We start from the raw sequence: 25549 nt of genomic DNA on the forward strand, positions 1-25549 counted from the left end.
CCTAAATATCAGTGAAGGAGCAGGAAGGTGCTAGGAATATGTCAAAAGTCGTTCAATAATGAACATTTTTTGTGTAAAAATGGGGCCCCACGCACGGCCTGTGATCTGCGGGTGGGGGGAACCTGCACGAACCCCAGTACAAGTGTGAAGGCATCCCACAACACTTTCAGCTCTCTCGGCCCCCGCGTGTCATTAATGCAGAACACGAGGCGTCGCAGGTCCTAAACATTTCATGCGGCTGCAGGGCTCAAACATCTTGGATGGTGACAGATGGGAGGGAGTGTTTCTAGAACAGTCATTTAGAGGGAGTTCATCAAAAGTACTCCGGTCACAAAGTTCACATTTTGGCTGAGCAGCAGGTGACCAGTCTTTACTTCATTCTTGACATAAGTCTTTACGTAAGTATTTACGTAAGTCTTCACATATTTACGTACATCTTTGCGTAAGTCTTTACGTAAGTCTTTACGTACGTCTTTAAGTAAGTCTTTACTTAAATATTTACGTAAGTCTTGCGTAAGTCTTTACGTAATTCTTTACATACGTCTTTACGTATGTCTTTCCAACATTTTTTTACTTAATCATACGTCGTTAAGTAAGCCTTTACATAATTATTTACTTAATTGTTTACATACGTCTTTGCGTAAGTCTTTACATAAGTATTTACATAATTCTTTACGCAAGTCTATACGTAAGTCTTTACGTAAGCCTTTACATAATTATGTACTTAATTATTTACGTAAATCTTTACGTACGTCTTTACGTAATTATGTACGTAAATATTTACGTACGTATTTACGTACATCTTTATGTAGGTCTTTACGTAAGCCTTTATATAATTATTCACATAATTATTTACTTAATTTACATAAGTATTTACATAAGTATTTACATAATTCTTTACGTAAGTCTTTACATAATTCTTTACATAATTCTTTACGTAAGTCTTTACGTAAGTCTTTACGTAAGTCTTTACGTACGTCTTTACGTAAGTCTTTACATAATTATTTACTTAATTATTTACATAACTCTTTACGTAATTCTTTACTTAAGACTTTACGTAAGTCTTTTCGTAAGTCTTTACATAAGTTTTAAAAAGGCTTGAAGTAAGTCTTTAAGTAAGTCTTTACATACATTTTAACTTAATTATTTCCATAAGTGTTTAAGTAAGTATTTACATAATTATTTACATAATTATTTACGTAAGTCTTTACCAAAGTCTTTACGTAATTCTTTACTTAAGTCTTTGCGTAATTATTTACGCAAGTCATTTTGTAAGTCTTTACATAAGTCATGAAGTAAGCCTTGAAGTAAGTCGTTACATAAGTTTTTACATTAAAGTGAGTATTTACGTAAGTATTTAAGTAAGTCTTTAAGTATTTACTCTTTACGTAAGTCTTTACGTAAGTCTTTTTGCAAGTCTTTACGTAAGTCGTTGCGTAAGTATGTACGTAAGTCTCTACGTAAGTCTCTACGTAAGTCTCTACATAAGACTCTACGTAAGTCTTTACGTAAGTCTTTTTGTAAGTCTTTAAGTATTTATGTAAGTCTGTGCGTAATTCTTTTATACGTCTTTACCTAAGTCTTTGCTTTATACTTTACTTTTGTATTTTTGTAAGTCTTTAAGTACAGTTTTTAGGTAAGTCTGTCCGTAATTCTTTACGTACGTCTTTACGTAAGTCTTTAAGTAAGTCTTTACATAAGTCTTTACTCTTTACGAAAGTATTTTTGTAAGTATGTACGTAATTCTTTACGTATGTCTTGACGTAAGTCTTTTTGTAAGTATTTATGTAAGTCTGTGCGTAATTCTTTTATACGTCTTTACGTAAGTCTTTACCTAAGACTTTGCTTTATACTTTACTTTAGCCTTTTTGTAAGTCTTTAAGTACAGTTTTTAGGTAAGTCCGTCCGTTATTCTTTACGTACGTCTTTACGTAAGTCTTTAAGTAAGTCTTTACTCTTTACGAAAGTCTTTTAGTAAGTCTGTACGTAATTCTTTGCGTATGTCTTTAAGTCTTTACATAAGTATTTACCTAAGTCTTTATGTAAGTCATTACGTAAGTCATTCAACCTATAAACGTGTGATATCCTGTCCGATACAACATGTAAACGTGTAATATCATATCCGATTTGACACGTAAATGTCTGACATCATGTCCGATACAACATGTCAACATGTGAAAGCATGTCCGATACAACATGTCGACATGTGATATCATGTCCGGTAAAACATGTCGACATGTGATATCATGGCCGATACAACATGTCAACATGTGATATCATGTCCGATACAACATGTCAACATGTGATATCATGTCCGATACAACATGTCAACATGTGATATCAGGTCTGATACAAAATGTCAACATGTGATATCAGGTCTGATACAACATGTCAACATGTGATATCAGGTCTGATACAACATGTAAACATGTGATATCATGTCTGATACAACACGTCAACATGTGATATCATGCCTGATACAAGCAGTCCTGCAGCGTGTTTACTTAGAACTCAATGAACACAACGTTGGTCTTTTCTTCTACTTTAGCCGAGTCCTTTACAAAAGACAAGCACGCTAGGCTATGGGCTACTAGGAGCTAGCAGCTACGAAACAGCTAAGCACACACTAGCACACAAGCTAGTCGCACAAAATAATCGTTTAACAATATTGCTGCACATTTGTCAATATAAACAAGTACCAAATAATTATAAATACATATTACTTACGCATACTAAGTCTCCAAGGCCAGAAACGTATTAGAAAGTATCCAGTAACAAACGGGTCCGCATCATTCAACTTACTGTGTCATGGCCTTATCTTCATGAACTGCAAGCGAGTTAAAAAAAAAAGCCCACCAATTTTGTCATCTGGCATATCAGCAGCAGTATCGCTCTCTCCCGCTCACTTGCGCCAACAGACGCTCTCAGACTCAGCCAGCGGTGCGTCTACGGCCACACCAAAAGTGGGACAACTCCAACACCACACGTCAAGTGCCAGTGCCAGGTCGTTAAACCACGATGAGGCTCACACGCAGACAATCCAGGTCATTAACACCGTGGGTGTGGCGGGTTTGCGAGTTTAATACCTTTTTTTTACGGCGACACAATCAAGTGGTGTACACCCACGCTTCTCAATCCGGTGTGTTCTACCCTCATTTATTTGTCAATATTAATCACTAGATTGCAGAAATTGATATAAAAACTGTAATGTTTTGTTTTAGGAATGTACACTTTAATCCATGCTTACATCTCATTGTGCAACATTTGAATGTTTTGAGGAAGTGTGGATTTTTGTAGCCCACAGCTCTTTTTTTTTTTAACATTCCAGCATATCCTTTAAAAAAAAAAAAAAAACATAAAAAGTGGAATACAAGAGCGGGTGAAATATAACAAAAACAATTGCATTTTTGACTCTAAAAAAAACTGTCATTGCTCAAAATATATTACTGTTTCAAAATCAATGTTGTTACAAATTATTGGCCTATAGAAGGTTCCATTTTACTTCACATCAAATATTCCACTTTGAAATATTTTGGAGGGAAATATTTCATATTTTTGTGTGTTTACCGTGTAAAAAAAAAAAAAAAAAAAGGCATAAAACAAACACTAAAACAATGTAAACTTGTAATCGACGGGTAAATCTGAAGTTAATCTAGAGACTTGCACGTTGAAAAAAATAAATAAAAATACAATATATATATATATATATATATATGTGTGTGTGTTGGGTCAGGAAAAAACACAGAGGCTATTTCATCCCTACAAGCCTGTTTCGCAGATTTCCCTGCTCTTCACCTCCCCTGAAGAGCACTAAAACCTGCAAAATAGGCTTGTAGGGATGAAATAGCCTCTGTATTGTTTCCTGACCTAACGTATATTCTGCTCTACCCCAGTATTGAGCACTGTATAACGGATAAACCACAGAAACCTCAACTATATATTTATTTTATTTTTTATTTTTTTATTGTTGTTTTTTGGGGATTTTTTTTAAACATAAATTATAAAAAAAAAAATTAAACATAATAATCGTTACAAATTTCGAAAATCTTTTTTTACACCCCAATTTTGTATGATTTTGTACTTGTTTAAAAAAAAGTATATAAATAAAATTAAATAGATTTTTTTTTTCAAGAATCGTTACCAATAAGAATCGCGATTCGATCGAAATGAAAAAAAAAAATACAATATTTGTAAAATAATTTGCTCGTATTGTCATAAATGCATGAAATGTGTGCTATTGAATACTACACACAATTTTCGCAACAAAATAAAAACAACATTTTGTGTCCACAGTCTTACTCCCTCATTTTGTCAACAACAACAAAAGACAATATTTTTGTAATAACAACAACAATAAACAGAAAAATATCAATCCAATCACCCTAGTGTTGGTCACATACTGCACTTTAAGGCTAGTGAGTAGAGTACCACCATAATGACCGAAAACAACATAGTACACCTAAGTATTTATTAAAAACAAGGCAGGGGTTTTATTTTACGAGTATATTTATTATTATTTTTGGCCACTGTCACATTACACACCGTTTGAACAGTCACACTGTGTTTGGATATTCAATCGAGTGATTATTTGGCGCACCACTCGCGGCACACGTACCAGAGTTTGAAAATCACAGACATGCTGACACTATATTATGTATCGATGGATCACCCCTACTGTACATTGACGCTCTAGCGGTTAGCTTCAGTGCGTGTGTAGTGTGCTTAGCCGTTTCTTTTCCTCCAGTGATCATGTTACATGGACGAAACCAAATACGTGTTTCAAGGGTTTATAAACAATAAAAATGACAAAATATTGTAGTATCGACCATAAACGGCACTTGTCTGGTCAGTGTTTGTAGTTTCAACATTAGCGTTTGTTTTTAAGCCAAAATGCGTCCGTTCTACCCTTTTCTATCTCCACACTGTTTCTGCTTGTAAGTGTGCCTGTTCAACATAAGGTCTGGGGAAAAAGAAAGAAAAAAATACCGGTATTTCTTTCCCAGAAGCAGTATGGAAGAGTTTTTGATTCATTAGTATATCGTACAACCCTGCGGTCCGAGCTAGACGGTGTGCCCCGGACCCACCCCGACCCCGACCTCCCTCCTCCTACCTGGGTGTAGTGAAGCATGTTTTGCTAGTCCTCGTCTGCGGGGATGATACTTGCGAGAAACTTACTTTATTTGCCGTGGTGGCAAAGATTAGTGATTTAGAAGTAGCTAAAACACGGCCGGCTGCGGATGGACGTTAACCGCGTTCAACTTTAGCGTTTGTTTTTAAGCCAAAATGCGTCCGTTCTACCCTTTTCTATCTCCACACTGTTTCTGCTTGTAAGTGTGCCTGTTCGACATAAGGTCTGGGGAAAAAAATTAAAAATACCGGTATTTCTTTCCCAGAAGCAGTATGGAAGAGTTTTTGATTCATTAGTATACCGTACAACCCTGCGGTCCGAGCTAGACGGTGTGCCCGGACCCACCCCGACCCCGACCTCCCTCCTCCTACCTGGGTGTAGTGAAGCATGTTTTGCTAGTCCTCGTCCTGCAGGGATGATACTTGTGAGAAACGTACTTTATTTGCCGTGGTGGCAAGGATTAGTGATTTAGAAGTAGCTAAAACACCGCCGGCTGCGGATGGATGTTAACCGCCTTCAATTTTAGCGTTTTTTTTTTAAGCCAAAATGCGTCCATTCTACCCTTTTCTATCTCCACACTGTTTCTGCTTGTAAGTGTGCCTGTTCGACATAAGGTCCGGGGGGGGGGGGGGGGGGGAAAGCACTGGTATTTTTATCCCAGAAGTAGTATGGTAGCGTTTTTGATTCATTAGTATACCGTACAACCCTGCGGTCCGAGCTGGACGGTGTGCCCCGGACCCACCCCGACCTCCTACCTGGGTGTAGTGAAGCATGTTTAGCTAGTCCTCGTCCTGCGGGGATGATACTTGTGAGAAACTTACTTTATTTGCCGTGGTGGCAAGGATTAGTGATTTAGAAGTAGCTAAAACACCGCCGGCTGCGGATGGACGTTAACCGCGTTCAACTTTAGCGTTTGTTTTTAAGTCAAAATGCGTCCGTTCTACCCTTTTCTATCTCCACACTGTTTCTGCTTGTAAGTGTGCCTGTTCGACATAAGGTCCGGGGGAAAAAAAAAAAAAAAGTACTGGTATTTTTTTCCCCAGAAGCAGTATGGTAGCGTTTTGATTTATTAGTATACCGTACAACCCTGCGGTCCGAGCTAGACGGTGTGCCCCGGACCCACCCCGACCCCGACCTCCGTCCTCCTACCTGGGTGTAGTGAAGCATGTTTTGCTAGTCCTCGTCCTGCGGGGATGATACTTGTGAGAAACTTACTTTATTTGCCGTGGTGGCAAGGATTAGTGATTTAGAAGTAGCTAAAACACCGCCGGCTACGGATGGACGTTAACCGCGTTCAACTTTAGCGTTTGTTTTTAAGCCAAAATGCGTCCGTTCTACCCTTTTCTATCTCCACACTGTTTCTGCTTGTAAGTGTGCCTGTTCGACATAAGGTCTGGGGAAAAAAAAAAAAAAATACCGGTATTTCTTTCCCAGAAGCAGTATGGAAGAGTTTTTTATTCATTAGTATACCGTACAACCCTGCGGTCCGAGCTAGACGGTGTGCCCCGGACCCACCCCGACCCCGACCTCCCTCCTCCTACCTGGGTGTAGTGAAGCATGTTTAGCTAGTCCTCGTCCTGCGGGGATGATACTTGCGAGAAATGACTGTATTTGTGGCCGTGGAGGCGAGGATTAGTGATTTAGAAGTAGATAAAACACCGCCGGCTGCGGATGGACGTTAGCCTCCTTCAATTTTAGCGTTTTTTTTTAAGCCAAAATGCGTCCGTTCTACCCTTTTCTATCTCCACACTGTTTCTGCTTGTAAGTGTGCCTGTTCGACATAAGGTCTGGGGGGGGGGGGGGGGGGGAAGTACCGGTATTTTTTTTCGGAAGCAGTATGGTAGCGTTTTTGATTCATTAGTATACCGTACAACCCTGCGGTCCGAGCTAGACGGTGTGCCTCGGACCCACCCCGACCCTGACCTCCCTCCTCCTACCTGGGTGTAGTGAAGCATGTTTTGCTAGTCCTCGTCCTGCGGGGATGATACTTGTGAGAAACTTACTTTATTTGCCGTGGTGGCAAGGATTAGTGATTTAGAAGTAGCTAAAACACCGCCGGCTGCGGATGGACGTTAACCGCGTTCAACTTTAGCGTTTGTTTTTAAGCCAAAATGCGTCCGTTCTACCCTTTTCTACCTCCACACTGTTTCTGCTTGTAAGTGTGCCTGTTCGACATAAGGTCTGGGGGAAAAAAAAAAAAAATACTGGTATTTCTTTTCCAGAAGCAGTATGGAAGAGTTTTTGATTCATTAGTATATCGTACAACCCTGCGGTCCGAGCTAGACGGTGTGGCCCGGACCCACCCCGACCCCGACCCCGACCTCCTACCTGGGTGTAGTGAAGCATGTTTAGCTAGTCCTCGTCCTGCGGAGATGATACTTGTGAGAAATGACTTCATTTGTCGCCGTGGAGGCGAGGATTAGTGATTTAGAAGTAGCTAAAACACCGCCGGCTGCGGATGGACGTTAGCCGCGTTCAACTTTAGCGTTTGTTTTTAAGGCAAAATGCGTCCGTTCTACCTTTTTCTATCTCCACACTGTTTCTGCTTGTAAGTGTGCCTGTTCGACATAAGGTCTGGGGGGGGAAAAAAAGTACCGGTATTTTTTTTCAGAAGCAGTATGGTAGCGTTTTTGATTCATTAGTATACCGTACAACCCTGCAGTCCGAGCTGTGCCCCGGACCCACCCCGACCCCGACCTCCCTCCTCCTACCTGTGGCATCCTCCCCAGCCCCGCTCCCCCTCCTACAGCCACTATGGGCAGTCCCGTTTGCGCCGACACAAACTCCAGCATGGGGGCCAGAGGGCCCCAGGCCGTGCGGGTGGGGCTCTCCTCCTCGTAAACCAGACCCTGCAGGGGCCGCGCGGCCAGAAGCTCACACAGCTGGGACAGCACCGTCTTAGGGCTGCTGTCGTTCACCTTGGGGAGGGAATGGTGTAAGAGAGGAGAACAAACGGGGGTGAACAAGGAGAGTTAGCGTGACGTGCGACGAGTGCGGTGATGTTGAACAATGGCTGCTCCTTCCAAGTGTGGCTGAATGAGCGGCGTTCCCCAACCTGTAGCCAGATGACGTTCGCGGAGCCCCACTGGGTGACCACGCTCTCCCCCAGGGAGCCGTACACCCGGCCGAAGCCCGGGTAGAGCGCCCGACCCCCCGGCCCGGCCGCCGCCGCCTCTGCCTGCACCGCTGCGCCGGCGTGGATGACGGCGATGTTGAAGTTCATCATTGCCCCCGCGTCGCGCTCCCGCGGGCTGGGCCGCAGCAGCAGGTTGGGGGAGGCGTCCGCCGGGCCTCGCCACTCTGCCAGGACCAATAGGAGAGAGAGCGTCGGTATGGCGACCATGGCAACCTGCCGGGGCGGCGGGGGAGGCGGATAAGTGCGGCGCGAAGAGAGGGTGCCTGGGGGACAGACCAGAAGGGATGGAGTTAGTCCGGGATGATTTTACCTCCGACAGTGGAAAAATCTATGATTAAAAGACAAGGTCGCTTTGAGGAAGATGTGTAAGCCACGCCCTCACATTGTTAAACGTCACATCAGTGGCTCACCAAAGACCGCCTCAGAAAACTCGAGTCTCTCCAAGTTGCACCACAATGACCAGCATTAAAGTACAGTAGGCCTAAGATTCACTCACACAGAGGTTTCATCTAACCAGTACCAGACTACTCCTTTCCTACGCTTTGAATCCTGCTGCTTTTAAAACGGTGCGGCTAATTTGTAAATGTTCTTTTCTGAGGGCCATGAGGCAAATCGTTTTCCAAAAATGTATATAATTTATTATTTTTAAATATCACACACAAGTAAACACACTGCAGAGATGCTTGTATCGCACATGATACCACATACAAGGAAACATGTTGCAGGACTGCTTGTATTGCACATGATATCACACACAAGGAAACATGTTGCAGGACTGCTTGTATCGCACGAGATAACACACAACAGTAAACATGCTAAAGGACTGCTTGTATCGCACATAATATTACGCACAAGTAAACAAGATGCAGGACTGCTTGTATCACACATTATGTCACACAAAGTATACACACCACAGGACTGCTTGTATCGCACATGATATCACACACACAAGTAAACATGTTGCAGGACTGCTTGTATCGCACATAATATTACGCACAAGTAAACAAGCTTCAGGACTGCTTGTATCACATATGATATCACACACAATTAAACTCGTTGAAGGACTGCTTGTATCGCACATTATGTCACACAGAAGTATACACACACCACAGGACTGCTTTTATCGCACATGATATCACACACAAGTAAACACACTGAACGACTGCATGTATCAAACATAATTTTACACACAAGTAAACACACTGCAGGACTGCTTGTATCGCACATGATATCACACACAATTAAACCCGTTGAAGGACTGCTTGTATCGCACATTATGTCACACAAAACTATACACACCACAGGACTGCTTGTATCGCACATGATATCACACACAAGTAAACACACTGAAGGACTGCATGTATCAAACATAATTTTACACACAAGTAAACACACTGCAGGACTGCTTGTATCGCACATGATATCACACACAAGTAAACATGTTGCAGGACTGCTTGTATCGCACATAATATTACGCACAAGTAAACAAGCTGCAGGACTGCTTGTATCACACATGATGTCATACACAATTAAACCCGTTGAAGGACTGCTTGTATCGCACATTATGTCACACAAAAGTATACACACCACAGGACTGCTTGTATCGCACATGATATCACACACAAGTAAACACACTGCAGGACTGCATGTATTGCACATGATAGCACACACAAGTAAACATGTTGCAGGACTGCTTGTATCGCACATAATATTACGCACAAGTAAACAAGCTGCAGGACTGCTTGTATCACACATGATGTCACACACAATTAAACCCGTTGAAGGACTGCTTGTATCGCACATTATGTCACACAAAAGTATACACACCACAGGACTGCTTATATCACACATGATATCACACACAAGTAAACACACTGAAAGACTGCATGTATCGAACATAATTTTACACACAAGTAAACACACTGCAGGACTGCTTGTATCGCACATGATATCACACACAAGTAAACATGTTGCAGGACTGCTTGTATCGCACATAATATTACGCACAAGTAAACAAGCTGGAGGACTGCTTGTATCACACATGATATCACACACAATTAAACCTGTTGAAGGACTGCTTGTATCGCACATGATATCACACATAAGTAAACATGCTGCAGGATTACTTGTATCACACATGACATCATATATAAGGAAACACGCTGAAGGACTGCTTGTATCACACATGATAACACATACAAGTAAACACCTTACAGGACTGCTGTATCGCCTATCACACACAAGTAAACGCCGTACATGACTGCCTGTATCGCACATGATATCACACGCACAAGTAAACACGTTGCAGGACTGCTTGTATCGCAAATTATATCACAAAAAAGTAAACAAGCTGCAGGACTGCTTGTATCACACATGATATCACACACAATTAAACCCGTTGAAGGACTGCTTGCATCGCACATTATGTCACACACAAGTAAACACACTGAAGGACTGCATGTATCGAACATAATTTTACACACAAGTAAACACACTGCAGGACTGCTTGTATCACACACAATTAAACCCAATGAAGGACTGCTAGCATCGCACATTATGTCACACACAAGTAAACACACTGAAGGACTGCATGTATCGAACATAATTTTACACACAAGTAAACACACACTGCAGGACTGCTTGTATTGCACATGATATCACACACACAAGTAAACATGTTGCAGGACTGCTTGTATCGCACATAATATTACGCACAAGTAAACAAGCTGCAGGACTGCTTGTATCACACATGATATCACACACACAATTAAACTTGTTAAAGGACTGCTTGTATTGCACATTATGTCACACAAAAGTATACACACCACATGACTGCTTATATCGCACAAGATATCACACACACACAAGTAAACACACTGAAAGACTGCATGTATCAAACATAATTGTACACACAAGTAAACACACTGCAGGACTGCTTGAATCGCACATGATATCACACACAAGTAAACACGCTGCAGGATTACTTGTATCACACATATCATATCATATATAAGGAAACACGCTGAAGGACTGCTTGTATCTTACATGATATCACACACACACACACACAAGTAAACATGCTGCAGGACTGCTTGTATCGCACATGATATCACACACACACACACACACAAGTAAACACGCTGCAGGACTGCTTGTATCGCAAGTTATATCACACAAAAGTAAACAAGCTGAAGGACTGCTTGTATTGCACATAATATGACACAAGTAAACACGCTAATGGACTGCTTGTATTGCACATGATATCACACACAACTAAACACTCTGCAGGACTGCTTCTATCCCACATGATATCACACACAAATAAACACACTGAAGGACTGCATGTATCAAAAATCATTTTACACACAAGTAAAAACACTGCAGGACTGCTTGTATCGCACATGATATCACACACAAGTAAACACGTTGCAGGATTACTTGTATCACACATGATATCATATATAAGGAAACACGCTGAAGGACTGCTTTTATCTTGCATGATATCACATACAAGTAAACACCTTACAGGACTGCTGTATCCCCTATCACACACACAAGTAAACACCTTACATGACTGCCTGTATCGCACATGATATCACACACACACACACACACGTAAACACGCTGCAGGACTGTTTGTATCGCAAATTATATCACACAAAAGTAAACAAGCTGAAGGACTGCTTGTATTGTACATAATATCAGACACAGCTAAACACTCTGCAGGACTGCTTCTATCCCACATGACATCACACACAATTAAACACACATTATATCACAGAAATGTAAACCAATGCAGAACTGCTTGTATCACACATTATATCACACACAAGTAAACACGCTGCAGGGCTGCTTGTATTGCATATAATATCACACAAGTATACACACCCTAGGACTCCTTGTATCACACATAATATCACACATAAGTAAACATGCTTGTGTCGCACATGATATCACACACACACAAAAACACACTGAAGGACTGCCTGTATTGCACATTATGTCACAAAAGAATACACACACCACAGGACTGCTTGTATCGCACATGATATCACATACAAGTACACACGCTGCAGGACAGCTTGTATCACACATGATGTCACACACAAGTAAACACGCTGCAGGACTGCTCGTATCGCACATGGTATCACACACACACACACACACACACACACACACACACACACACACACACACACACACACACACACAGACACACACACACACACACGTAAACAAGCCCCAGTACTCCTTGTATCGCACTTGATATCACACCTAAGTAAAATATCACACAAGTAAACAGGCTAAAGGACTGCTTGTAACGCACATCATATCAGAAACAATTAAACACGCTGCAGGAAAGCCTGCATCACATATGACATCACATACAAGTAAACCCGCTGCAGGAATGCTTGTATCGCACATGATATCACACAAAAATAAACACGCTGCAGGACTGCTTATATCACACATGATATCACACATGATATCACACACAAGTAAACACGCTGCAGAACTGCTTGTATCACACATGATATCACACACAAGTAAACACGTTGCAGGACAGCTTGCATTACACATGATGTCACATCCACACACACACACACACACACACACACACACACACACACACACACACACACACACACACACGTATGCACGCCCCAGTACTCCTTGTATTGCACTTGATATCACACCTAAGTAAAATGCTGCATGACTGCATGTAACGCACATGATATTACACTCAAATAAACACGCTGCAGGGCTGTTTGTATCACAAACAAAGAAACATGCTGCAGGACTGCTTGTATCGCAAGTGATATTTCACACAAGTAAACACTCTGCGGGACTTCTTGTATCACACATTATATCACACACAAGTAAACACGCTACAGGACTGCTTGTATCGCACATGATATCACACACAAGTAAACATGCTACAGGACTGCTTTTATCGCACATGATATCACACACAAGTAAACACGCTGCACGACTGTTTGTATTGCACATGATATGACATACAAGTTAACCCGCTGCAGGACTGCTTGTATCGTATATGATATCACACAAAAATAAACACGCTGCAGGCCTGCTTGTATCACACATGATATCACACACACAAGTAAACACGCTGCAGGACAGCTTGCATTACACATGATGTCACACACACACACACACACATACACACACACACACACACACACACACACACACACACACACACGTAAACACTACAGGACTGCTTGTATCGCACATGATATCACACACACACACACACACACACACACAAGTAAACTTGCTGCAGGACCGCTTGTTTTGCACATGATATCACACGCACAAGTAAACATTGCAGGACACCTTGTATCACACATGATATCACACACAAATAAACTCCCTGAAAGACTACTTGTATCGCACATTATATTAGACACAAGTAAACACGCCGCAGGACTTTTTGTATTGCACATTATATCACACACAAGTAAACATGCTACAGGACTGCTTGTATCGCAAATTATATCACACACACACAAGTAAACATGCTACAGGACTGCTTGTATCGCACATGATATCACACACAAGTAAACCCGCTACAGGACTGCTTGAATCGCACATGATATCACACACAAATAAATAAGCTGCAGGACAGCTTGTATCGCACATGATATCACACAAATTAACACGCTACAGGACTGCTTGTATCGCACATTATATCACACACAAGTAAACACGCTACAGGACTGCTTGTATCGCACATGATATTACACAAAAGTAAACACGCTACAGGACTGCTTGAATCGCACATGATATCACACACAAATAAACAAACTGCAGGACAGCTTGTATCGCACATGATATCACACAAGCAAACACGCTACAGGACTGCTTTTATCGCACATGATATCACACACAAGTAAACATGCTACAGGACTGCTTGTATCGCACATGATATCACACACAAGTAAACCCGCTACAGGACTGCTTGAATTGCACATGATATCACACACAAATAAACATGCTACAGGACTGCTTGTATCGCACATGATATCACACACAAATAAACACGCTACAGGACTGCTTGTGTCGCACATGATATCACACACAAGTAAACACGCTACATGACTGCTTGTATAGCACATGATATCACACACAAGTAAACACGCTACAGGACTGCTTGTATCGCACATGATATCACACACAAGTAAACACGCTACAGGACTGCTTGTATCGCACATGATATCACACACTGTAAACACGCTTCAGGACTGCTTGTATCGCACATGATATCACACACAAGTAAACACGCTACAGGACTGCTTGTATCGCATATGATATCACACAAGTAAACACGCTACAGGACTGCTTGTATCGCACATGATATCACACACACAAGTAAACACGCTGCATGACTGCTTGTATCGCACATGATATCACACACAAGTAAACACGCTACAGGACTGCTTGTATCGCACATGATATCACACACAAGTAAACACGCTACAGGACTGCTTGTATCGCACATGATGTCACACAAGTAAACATGCTACAGGACTGCTTGTATCGCACATGATGTCACACACAAGTAAACATGCTACAGGACTGCTTGTATCACACATAATATCACACACAAGTAAACACTCTGCAGGACTGCTTGTATCGCACATGATATCACACACAAGTAAACACGCTACAGGACTGCTTGTATCGCATATGATATCACACAAGTAAACACGCTACAGGACTGCTTGTATCGCACATGATATCACACACACAAGTAAACACGCTGCATGACTGTTTGTATCGCACATGATATCACATACAAGTAAACATGCTACAGGACTGCTTGTATCGCACATGATATCACACACACAAGTAACACTCTGCAGGACTGCTTGTATCGCACATGATATCACACAAGTAAACCCGCTACAGGACTGCTTGTATTGCACATGATATCACACACAAGTAAACACGCTACAGGACTGCTTGTATCGCACATGATATCACACACACAAGTAAACACGCTACAGGACTGCTTGTATCGCACATGATATCACACACAAGTAACACTCTGCAGGACTGCTTGTATCGCACATGATATCACACACAAGTAAACACGCTACAGGACTGCTTGTATCGCACATGATATCACACACAAGTAAACACTCTGCAGGACTGCTTGTATCGCACATGATATCACACACAAGTAAACACGCTACAGGACTGCTTGTATCGCACATGATATCACACACAAGTACACACTGCAGGACAGCTTGTATCGCACATGATATCACACACAAGTAAACACGCTGCAGGTGTCAGGAAAAGGGCAAAGTGAAAGTCAAGGACAAAGAGCACAGCAGGTTGAACGTAGGTAAAACAAAGTACTTACAAACAGAAGAAGGCAAGTGCAGCCAAGGAGTGCACAAGACACAGAACTCCTCAGCACATAAACACAGAAGATCAACACTGACTAGGAACAGGCACCAGGATTAAATGATCCAGACATGTACAACTGCAGGGCTGGCTTGCATTGGAGCCTGATTGGCAACCAGTGACAGGTGTGTCCAGGTGGCCAATCAGTGACAGGTGTGTCCAGGTCGCCAACCAGTGACAGGTGTGGGAGCCACAATCAGAGGAAGACCGGGGAAAAAAACGACACGTTTTTTTTTGCTGATATCACACTGATCAAAGAAATGATGTAAAATAAAATTGATTTCTGACTGAATCGCGATTTTGACGATATAATTATATATACAATATATATGTTTATATATCCATCCATTTTCTAGCGCTTGTCCCTTTCGGGGTCGCAGGGGGTGCTGGAGCCTATCTCAGATACATATAAAATATCCACCCATCCATCCATTTTCTACCGCTTGTCCCTTTTGGGGTCGCGGGGGGTCGCTGGAGCCTATCTCAGCTGCATTCGGGCGGAAGGCAGTGTACACTCTGGACAAGTCACTACCCACGCAGTCACGGGGAGAACATGCTAACTCCACACAGAAAGATCCCGAGCCCGGGATTGAACTCAGGACTACTCAGGACTTTCGTATTGTGAGGCAGATGCACTAACCCCTATTCTACCGTGCTGCCCCATATATAAATAAAGTAAGTTTCCTACAAGTAGCATTATCACTGCAGGATGAGGAATAGCTAAACATGCTTCACTACACACCGTAGGAGGATACAATAGCTCACCAGCGTCACAATGTAAACAAACGCCATTGGTGGATCAATACCCGACATCCACTGTAATGATATCAAGTACAGGCACGTATCCAGTCCTACTTTGATTACGTCCAGATTTTTTGGCATCACAAAATCTTTCGTTTTTTTAAAATGTATATTATGTTTATATGTATGATCCAATGTATGATCCTGTAACTACTTGGTATCGAATCCATACCTAAATGTGTGGTATCATCCAAAACTAATGTAAAGTATCAAATATATATATTTTTTTGGTTTGTTTGTTTTTCTTAAAATGTTTGGAATTTTTATTGGTATGTGGTTTTTTTTTATATTTTAACAACAAAAATTTGTAAACATCATATGTCTACAAAATTGTTGTAAGGACACCTCTGCATAACCTTGTATACTGATGGATATTAAAGACAAGTTACACAAAATAGTAACATTATTCACATTGTTGTTAGTGTGGAACATAAAATATTTAAAAATTGATCAATTTGCCCGAAAGTAAAAAAATAAATAAAATTAAAAATCTTAATTTAAAATATAAACATTTTCTGGAGGACAGAATTTGTGATTTAGAAGTAGCTAAATCAACTAAAATAAATAATAATACATTTATGTTAGTTGATTTTTTTTTTAAATAAATAAAATAAAATGTAAAAAAACCAACAAAAACAAACAAACAAATTATATATATATATATATATATATATATATATATATATATATATATATATATATATATATATATATATATATATATATATATATATATATATACATACATATATATATATATATATATATATATATATATATATATATATATATATATATATATATATATATATATATATATATATATATATATATTTATTTATTTATTTATTCTTTTTTTCTTTTTTTCTTTTTTTTTTTTTAATTTTAATATATGATAATATAATATTTGTTGCATTATCAGGAAACACAAAACCTTAATATTATTACAGATTATAGCTACTTTTCAACCTAAATTTATACAAATTAAGCTAGCATTAACATTAAAAACATTATTATTACATATGTATTTTACAACCTAAATTCATACACAATTAGTGAAACTACTTAATCAAATGTATTTATCATCTTCTTGTGTAACATTAAAGTTTAAAATGTATTAAATTGCATGCATTGCATGTATTTATGTTCCTTTCAGTACAGAAATAAGGACTATGTTTAGTAAGACAATATATTGCTTAATTGACACATATTATTTGGAGGCTTTCACATAAAATGAAGTGGCCCTCGCGGCCTTGAGTTTGACACTTGTGACTTAGGCCTACTACGCCAATACTCCCAGAGACGAGTGCCATGTACACAACTCCCTGCCTAAAGCGAGTACACAACATCCTGAAGGACAGATACCACCCAGCACATGGCCTCTTCAACCTGCTACCCTCTGGAAGGAGGTATAGATGGATTCGCGCCAGGACCACCAGAATGTCTCACAGTCTGTATCCCCAGGCTGTGAGACTGCTAAATGAACAGCCTGCCCCTTTGCTGCCCCGGACCATCTTATTACCTCACTCTTCACCACCTCAATAATTGTGCTGTGGACATTGCATTGCTGCAACGTCAACGTAACACCCATCAGACATCTGACTGTTCCCACCCCCACGTCCCTCTTATCGCCATCTTCCTGACAATGCTAAAATGCTAAAATGTAAACTATTGTCAACCTGCACATCAATGCAGTTTCTATGGACAAAGCTCAAACAAAATCTCGTTGTTCATGTATGACTTAAGTGTTATTATGACAATGACAATAAAGGAATTGATTGACACTGTATGTCAACGGTGGTCATCATGGTGGCGCTCGTACCCATTTCCATTGTCATTAAAATGGGTAAGGTTGTTTCCCAGGAAGCAGGAATCGGTACCGTATCGCTTCAGACGGGGAGGGTGTGTCATTGCGAGTCGCACCGGGGGAAGACGGGTGACACCGGAGCACAGGCATGGAAGAGAGATGAGTTTGCTGCTATCTGCGCTGCATCCTGGGACGGAACATGACACGTGTGTTTGGAGGGAGGGCCAGTAATAGCAGCCATGTCCTGTTACTATTCATGTCCTGCATGAATAATAACAATTAAGATTACAGTAAACACGATCACAGCTGCAATCCCCCCCACACACACACACACACACACACACACGAGATGCCTGAGCTGCATAATGATAATGAGAATAAATACAGTACATTACAGCAATAACAGCAATATGCAAATAGAGATAGTTAATATATTAAAAAGTTAAAGTACCACTGATAGTCACACACGCACTAGGTGGGGTGAAATTATTCCCTGCATTTGACCCCATTCCCTTGTTCCACCCATCATTTTGGTGATTTAACCCCCAATTCCAACCCTTGATGCTGAGTGTCGAGCAGGGAGGTAATGGCTCCCATTTTTATAGTCTTTGGTATGACTCGGCCGGGGATTGAACTCACGGCCTACCCATCTCAGGGCAGACACACTAACCTGTACGTCACGCACAAACGAAATGCATCATTTTTTTTCATTTATTCGTTTTTTATAATTGTTGTATTTATTTTTATTTTTATTTTTTCAATTTGTATCAGTTTTTTTGTTCATTATTTTTTTTTATTTCAATTTTTTTATATATATTGTTTTTGTTTTCTTTGTTTTTTATTATTATCATTTTTAAATTAATATTTTTAATGATCATTGATATTGATTTATTTTATATATTTTTTCAATTTTTTTTCTTTTATTTTTTTTTTTTATTATTTTTCTTTGTTTTTTATTATTATAATTTTTAAATTAATCTTTTTTAATGAATGTATTCATTTTTTATTTTATTTTTTTTATTTTTTTTATTTAAATATCTTTGTTTTTTGTAATATGAACTTTTAATTCATTTCGTCAGTAATCTTTTAATTCAGACAGTCATCTTTTTTCAATTGGTATTTTTTTTATTTTATGTAGTTTGTATTATATTTGTATTTAAATATATGTATTTGATTGATTTTTGTATTGTATTTTTTGTCCAAACACACATAATTGTACAGATGAACAAAGGCTGGGACAAACATTTCTTTTTTTTCCGTTCAAGTTGGCGTCTCTCTCGCCGTGACTACATTACCTACTCTCTCTGCTTTTGCGCTCCATCATCATCTCGTGCCACCGCAGCGCCGCGACTCTTTGACCCGGCTCGCTCTTTCAAGAGGGCCAGTGATAGAGGACACTTACTGTAGCTCAAATCTCAGCCAGGATGGACTGTGTGAAAAGCAGGAGGTCGAGAGGAGAGTAAAAATACCAAAATACTCGGAAAAAAATACTGAAAAGGTGAAGTCAAACTGAAAAGCTAATCTTTAGCAGGCAAGCCAGGTAGCATCAAACGCTCCAACGTAAGTTAAGCAAGGCTCCACTGTTCCGAAAATTTGCTAGCTTGTTGCTAATATGCATTGGCTCCACTGTTTTAATTAGCATTAGCATTTTTACATGGCAATTTCAACACCTCCAAATTTGTTAATGAAAACCACAGTTAAGATGCACGTTACAATTAGACAGCTGGTGTGTAATAAGTTCAATACTTATAGTATTGACACTTTTTAGGGCGTAACAAAAGACTATAGACCATAAGCTGTACATTACTGCCTGTCTTCACCTTGCAACTGTAACTGAGACTCAGCCATGTCATGATAAAACAAGACAAAACCACTGCAAAGAAGTTATCATTATCAGCTAATTTTTAATATAATCAAATAAATTAGATTTTTTCATCAAAATCAATCATTTTTATTAACACACATAAATGTACCAATCATTGAGCACCAGTATCGCTTCCCAGGTACCGTGAACTGGTACCCTATCGGTTCAAATGTGAACGGTACCCATTCTTAAGGATGGGTCAAGTAGCAATGTATGCATGTATGTATATATACACACACACACACATATATATATATATATATATAAATGTATATGTGTATATATGCATGTATGTATAGCACATATATATATATATATATATGTATATGTGTATAATATATATATATATATATATATATATAAATGTATATGTGTATATATGCATGTATGTATAGCACATATATATATATATATATATATATATATATATATATATATATATATATATATGTATATGTGTATAATATACACATATACATACATATATATATATATATATGTATGCTATACATATATATGTATGCTATACATACATGCATATATACACTGTATATATGCTATATATATATATATATATATACATGCATATATATGTACGTGTATATATATATATATATATATATATATATATATATATATATATATATGTATATATATATATATACATATATTGTGTATACATCCATCCATCCATTTTCTACCGCTTGTCCCTTTTTTGGGGGTATATATATATATATATATATATATATATATATATATATATATATATATATATATATATATATATATATATGTGTATATATATATATATATATATATATATATATATATATATATATATATATATATATATATATGTATATATATATATATATATATATATATATATATGCGTGGCCGCAGGTCCGGCGTCTTGCTCAGACTTAGGAAACAACCCCACAAGCCACCTCTACCGAGCCTGTTCCTCTCTAATGCCAGATCCCTTGTACAAAAGATGGACGACCTGGAGTTACAACTTGCTGGAAACCGCTATGTTCGGGACTGTTGTGCTATGATTATCACCGAAACCTGGCTTCACCCGGAAATACCCGATGCTAGCATGCAGCTAGCCGGACGCACTCTGCTCCGCCGGGACAGAACTAAGGACTCCGGTAAGAGCAGAGGAGGGGGGCTCTGTATCTACGTGCATGAGAACTGGTGCAACAATGGGACAATCACTGAACAGCACTGTTGCCCGGACGTGGAGTACATGTCTGTTAGATGTCGGCCTTTTTTTCTCCCGAGAGAGCTGTCTGTTGTTATCATCACGGCTGTGTATATTCCACCGGACGCCAAAGTAAACACAGCGCTCTCTCTTCTGCTGAACACCGTCAACGAACAGCAGCGGGCCCACCCCGACGGTGTTCATATCATAGCAGGGGATTTTAATAAGGCCAATCTGAAGACTGTACTCCCTAAGTTCTACCAGCACGTGAAGTGTTCTACAAGGGGCAAGAACACCCTGGACCACGTGTATATCAACATAAAGCACGCGTACAGAGCTACACCCCTCCCCCAGCTTGGACAGTCAGACCATCTTTCCCTCCTGCTCTCTCCTACCTACACACCTATCAGACGCCAGGCCAGGCCTATCACAAAGACTGTTATTACCTGGCCTGACGATGCACTCCCCAAACTTCAGGACTGCTTCCAACACACAGACTGGGACCTCTTCCAACAACAGGAGCTGGAGACAGCCACAGGAACGGTGCTGGACTACATAAAGTTCTGCATCGGGAATGTGACTGTGGAAAAAACCATCCGGGTTTACCCCAACAAGAAACCCTGGATGACCAGCCAGGTCCGCACACTCCTCAGGGCCCGCGACGCAGCCTTCAGGTCAGGGGACAGGGCACTGTACAGTGTTGCTAGAGCCGACCTGAAGAGAGGGATTAAAAAAGCAAAGGCGGACCACAGGAGGTGCATAGAGTCCCATCTGTCCAGCAAAAACTCACGGGAGGTGTGGCGGGGCATTCATGACATCACGAACTTCAGAGGCTGCAATATGACAACTGCGGATCAGAGTGCGACACTGGCAGAGGAGCTTAACTGTTTCTTTGCCCGTTTCGAAACCCCCCAGCGACACTCATCTGCTCCAGCCCTGCCCCCGCCCCCACCGGTCTCCGGCGCCACTCCACTCACTGTACAGGAGCACAGTGTCAGACGAGTGCTCCTGGCTGTGAACCCCAGGAAGGCTACCGGACCAGACGGAGTACCTGGAAAGGTGCTCAGGACGTGCGCCCACCAGCTCGCTCCCCCCCTCACCAGGATCTTCAACCTCTCCCTGGCTCAGGCAGTCATCCCATCCTGCCTGAAGTCATCTACAATAATCCCGGTGCCGAAGAAGTCTCCCATCACCAGCCTGAATGATTACCGACCAGTGGCCCTCACTCCGGTAATCATGAAGTGCTTCGAGCGACTTGTTCTCCAGCACATCAAGGACCATATCCCTCCAGACTTCGACCCCCACCAGTTCGCATACCGGGCGAACAGGTCCACAGAGGACGCCATCGCTGTTGCTCTCCACTCTGCTCTGAACCACCTGGAGCAGCAGCAGAGCTACGTCCGGATGCTCTCTGTGGACTATAGCTCTGCCTTCAATACAATAATCCCTGACAGACTCTGCAATAAACTGGACACTCTTGGCCTCCCCCCTCTCACAAACGCCTGGATAAGGGACTTCCTAACGGACCGACCCCAGAATGTGAGACTTGGCCCGCACCTCTCATCCTCCCGCACGCTGAGCATCGGCTCCCCACAGGGCTGTGTGCTGAGCCCCCTCCTCTACTGCCTTTACACCCATGACTGCAGTCCGGCCCACAGTGACAACCTTACCGTCAAGTTCGCCGACGATACCACAGTGGTCGGGCTCATCTCCAGGGGTGACGAGGCTGCCTACAGAGAGGAGGTCCTGAAGCTGACGGCCTGGTCTTCGGAGAACAACCTCGCTCTCAACACCAGCAAGACCAGAGAGATCATCGTCGACTTCAGGAGGAGCAGCACCAACCCTTCCCCCCTCTACATCAACGGCGAGCGTGTAGAGAGGGTCCACACCTTCAGGTACCTTGGAGTCCACATCTCTAATGACTTCTCCTGGACAGTCAACACCACATCAATCATCAAGAAGGCTCAGCAGCGGCTAAACTTCCTTAGAGTCCTCGGGAAGTACAACCTGAAGCCTGACCTGCTGCTGACCTTCTACCGCTCGTCCATCGAGAGCCTGCTGACCTACTGTATTACGGTATGGTACGGCAGCTGCACTGCAGCAGACAGGCAGAGGCTGCAAAGAGTGGTCAAGACGGCTCAGAAGATCATCGGCCGCCCTCTCCCCTCTCTGACGGACATCTACACCTCCCGCTGCCTCAACAGAGCCAGTGCCATCATCAAGGACAGCACCCACCCTGGCTCTGACCTGTTCCACCTGCTGCCCTCTGGGAAGCGCTACAGGTGCATTAAAACCAAAACAAACAGGCTAAAGAACAGCTTCTTCCCCAGGGCCATAACCATCCTGAACGGACTGCCCCATTGTCCCTCATAACTGCCTTCTCTTCGGTGCAATAACCCATTCCACCAACCACCCTGTTTTTGTTTAGTTTTTTTTGGGTTTTTTTCATGTATATATTCATTTCACACCATATTCATTGCACTTCTACATTTTTTATATTTTTACATATTTGCACATTGTTTTTCTAGCATGCACACATCGCACTGTATGGAATGGCCTCAATCTCGTTACCTTGCGTAATGACAATAAAGCTGATTCTGATTCTGATTCTGATTCTGATATATATACATATACATATATATGTGTGTATATATATGTGTGTATATATGTATATATAAGAAACGACTCAAAGATAACCAGTGTTGGGTTAGTTACTGAAAAACAGTAACTAGTTATAGTTACTAGTTACTTCATTTCAAAAGTAACTCAGTTACTAACTCAGTTACTTACACCAAAAAGTAATGCGTTACTGTGAAAAGTAACTATTTAGTTACTTCTTTTTTTCTTCTTTTTTTTTAAAGCTCCAATTAATGCCCTTTTAGCCTTTATTTCAGTACTGTTATTGCACTGGAGAATAATACAATCTGTTGATCATCTTGACATACATTTGTATCACTGAACTCTGCTAAGCAATGTGGTCAACATACAACACACAAAGACAAAGATATGTTACAAAGGCCAATTTGTTTCTGGCCAGAACAAATTGACAAAACTATTTTAAATAGCTGCAACATAACATACATAAGTAACAAACAGCATAATAACAGCATAGCTGTAAAGCAAGAAAGGCACACACTACATACACAAAGCCTAACCAGGCATTTTTTCCTCAAGAAATTCTGACACAAAATCATGTCTGAAGCCCAGAACACTCTACACATTTCCCCAGTTTTAGTTTAGAGATAAGGAAAGATTGGCCTGGCCCACTAGCATCCCTCTTTATGATTGACAGAGTGTGTGTACCTTCAGTTCTGAAAGATGAGCAGAGGCAGAGTTAATCCTTACGTGGTGAAGTGTCATTGGAGTCTCTGTCTCTCTTTACTAGCTTCGTCGAAGCATGTTGCTATGTAGCTTGTTTCAGCAGATTTGAATTGCTGTTTTGGGCAGTAGATGGGATCTTTGATCCAAAGCACAATTTACATTTAACTAAATTGTTATTTTCTTTGTGCTCGACAAAAGAAAAGTAGTGAAAATATCTCCATGTTAGCAAACTCGACTTCTGGCTCTGCCATGATCAGACACGCCCCCCCCCCCCTCTCCTCCCTCCACACACTCACACTCACACTCACACTCACACACAGAGCGCGTGTCTCTCTCTCTTCTCCGGCTTGTGACACAAGAAGAATCAGAACGATGACACAGCAGCCCTCCGATAAAACACACTTTATACTACAAAAAAAGTAACGTAAAATAACGCAGTAACGCATCATGTAGTAACGGTAACTGAATTACTGAATATAAAAAAATAACGCGTTAGATTACTAGTTACCGCCGAATCTAACGGCGTTACAGTAACGCGTTACTTTGTAACGCGTTAGTCCCAACACTGAAGATAACTGAGAAAAAATAAATACAATTATATTGTGCTAAAAAATTTACAAAAGGTATATTATATTGTGGTAAAATATTAACGAAATAATAATGAATACGTTTCTTAATTAAACTGTCAAAGAAATTCAAATGCAGAAGGAAAAAACAGCTCCACCACTTTAGTCATATTTCTTGCGCTACAGAAACGTCTCTGTGATTTAAGCTCCAGACTACTGATTGTTTGAATTTGTCATTACTGCCACAAGTGGTATAAAAGTGTATTACAGCTGAGCACGGCCCAC

The 25549-nt window shown here is 40.8% G+C and overlaps 1 protein-coding gene across 2 annotated transcripts in view; it reads right to left on the reverse strand.

The window, feature by feature from the left end:
• Nucleotides 1-25549, reverse strand: part of grin2db (glutamate receptor, ionotropic, N-methyl D-aspartate 2D, b) — a 257700-nt gene that overhangs the window by 164025 nt on the left and 68126 nt on the right. The window contains exons 1-3 of one of the 2 annotated variants that reach the window (XM_061957580.2): nucleotides 15658-16847; nucleotides 8184-8527; nucleotides 7840-8046 (exon numbers count right to left, since the gene is read on the reverse strand). In XM_061957580.2, the coding sequence (XP_061813564.2) occupies nucleotides 7840-8046; nucleotides 8184-8471 (495 nt within the window). In that variant the 5' untranslated portion in view covers nucleotides 8472-8527; nucleotides 15658-16847. Of the gene's footprint in view, nucleotides 1-7839; nucleotides 8047-8183; nucleotides 8528-15657; nucleotides 16848-25549 lie in introns of those variants that run through there. The other variant, XM_061957572.2, reaches the window with a different exon arrangement.

Source organism: Nerophis lumbriciformis, linkage group LG04, assembly GCF_033978685.3.
Source record: "Nerophis lumbriciformis linkage group LG04, RoL_Nlum_v2.1, whole genome shotgun sequence".
Lineage (NCBI taxonomy): Eukaryota > Metazoa > Chordata > Actinopteri > Syngnathiformes > Syngnathidae > Nerophis > Nerophis lumbriciformis.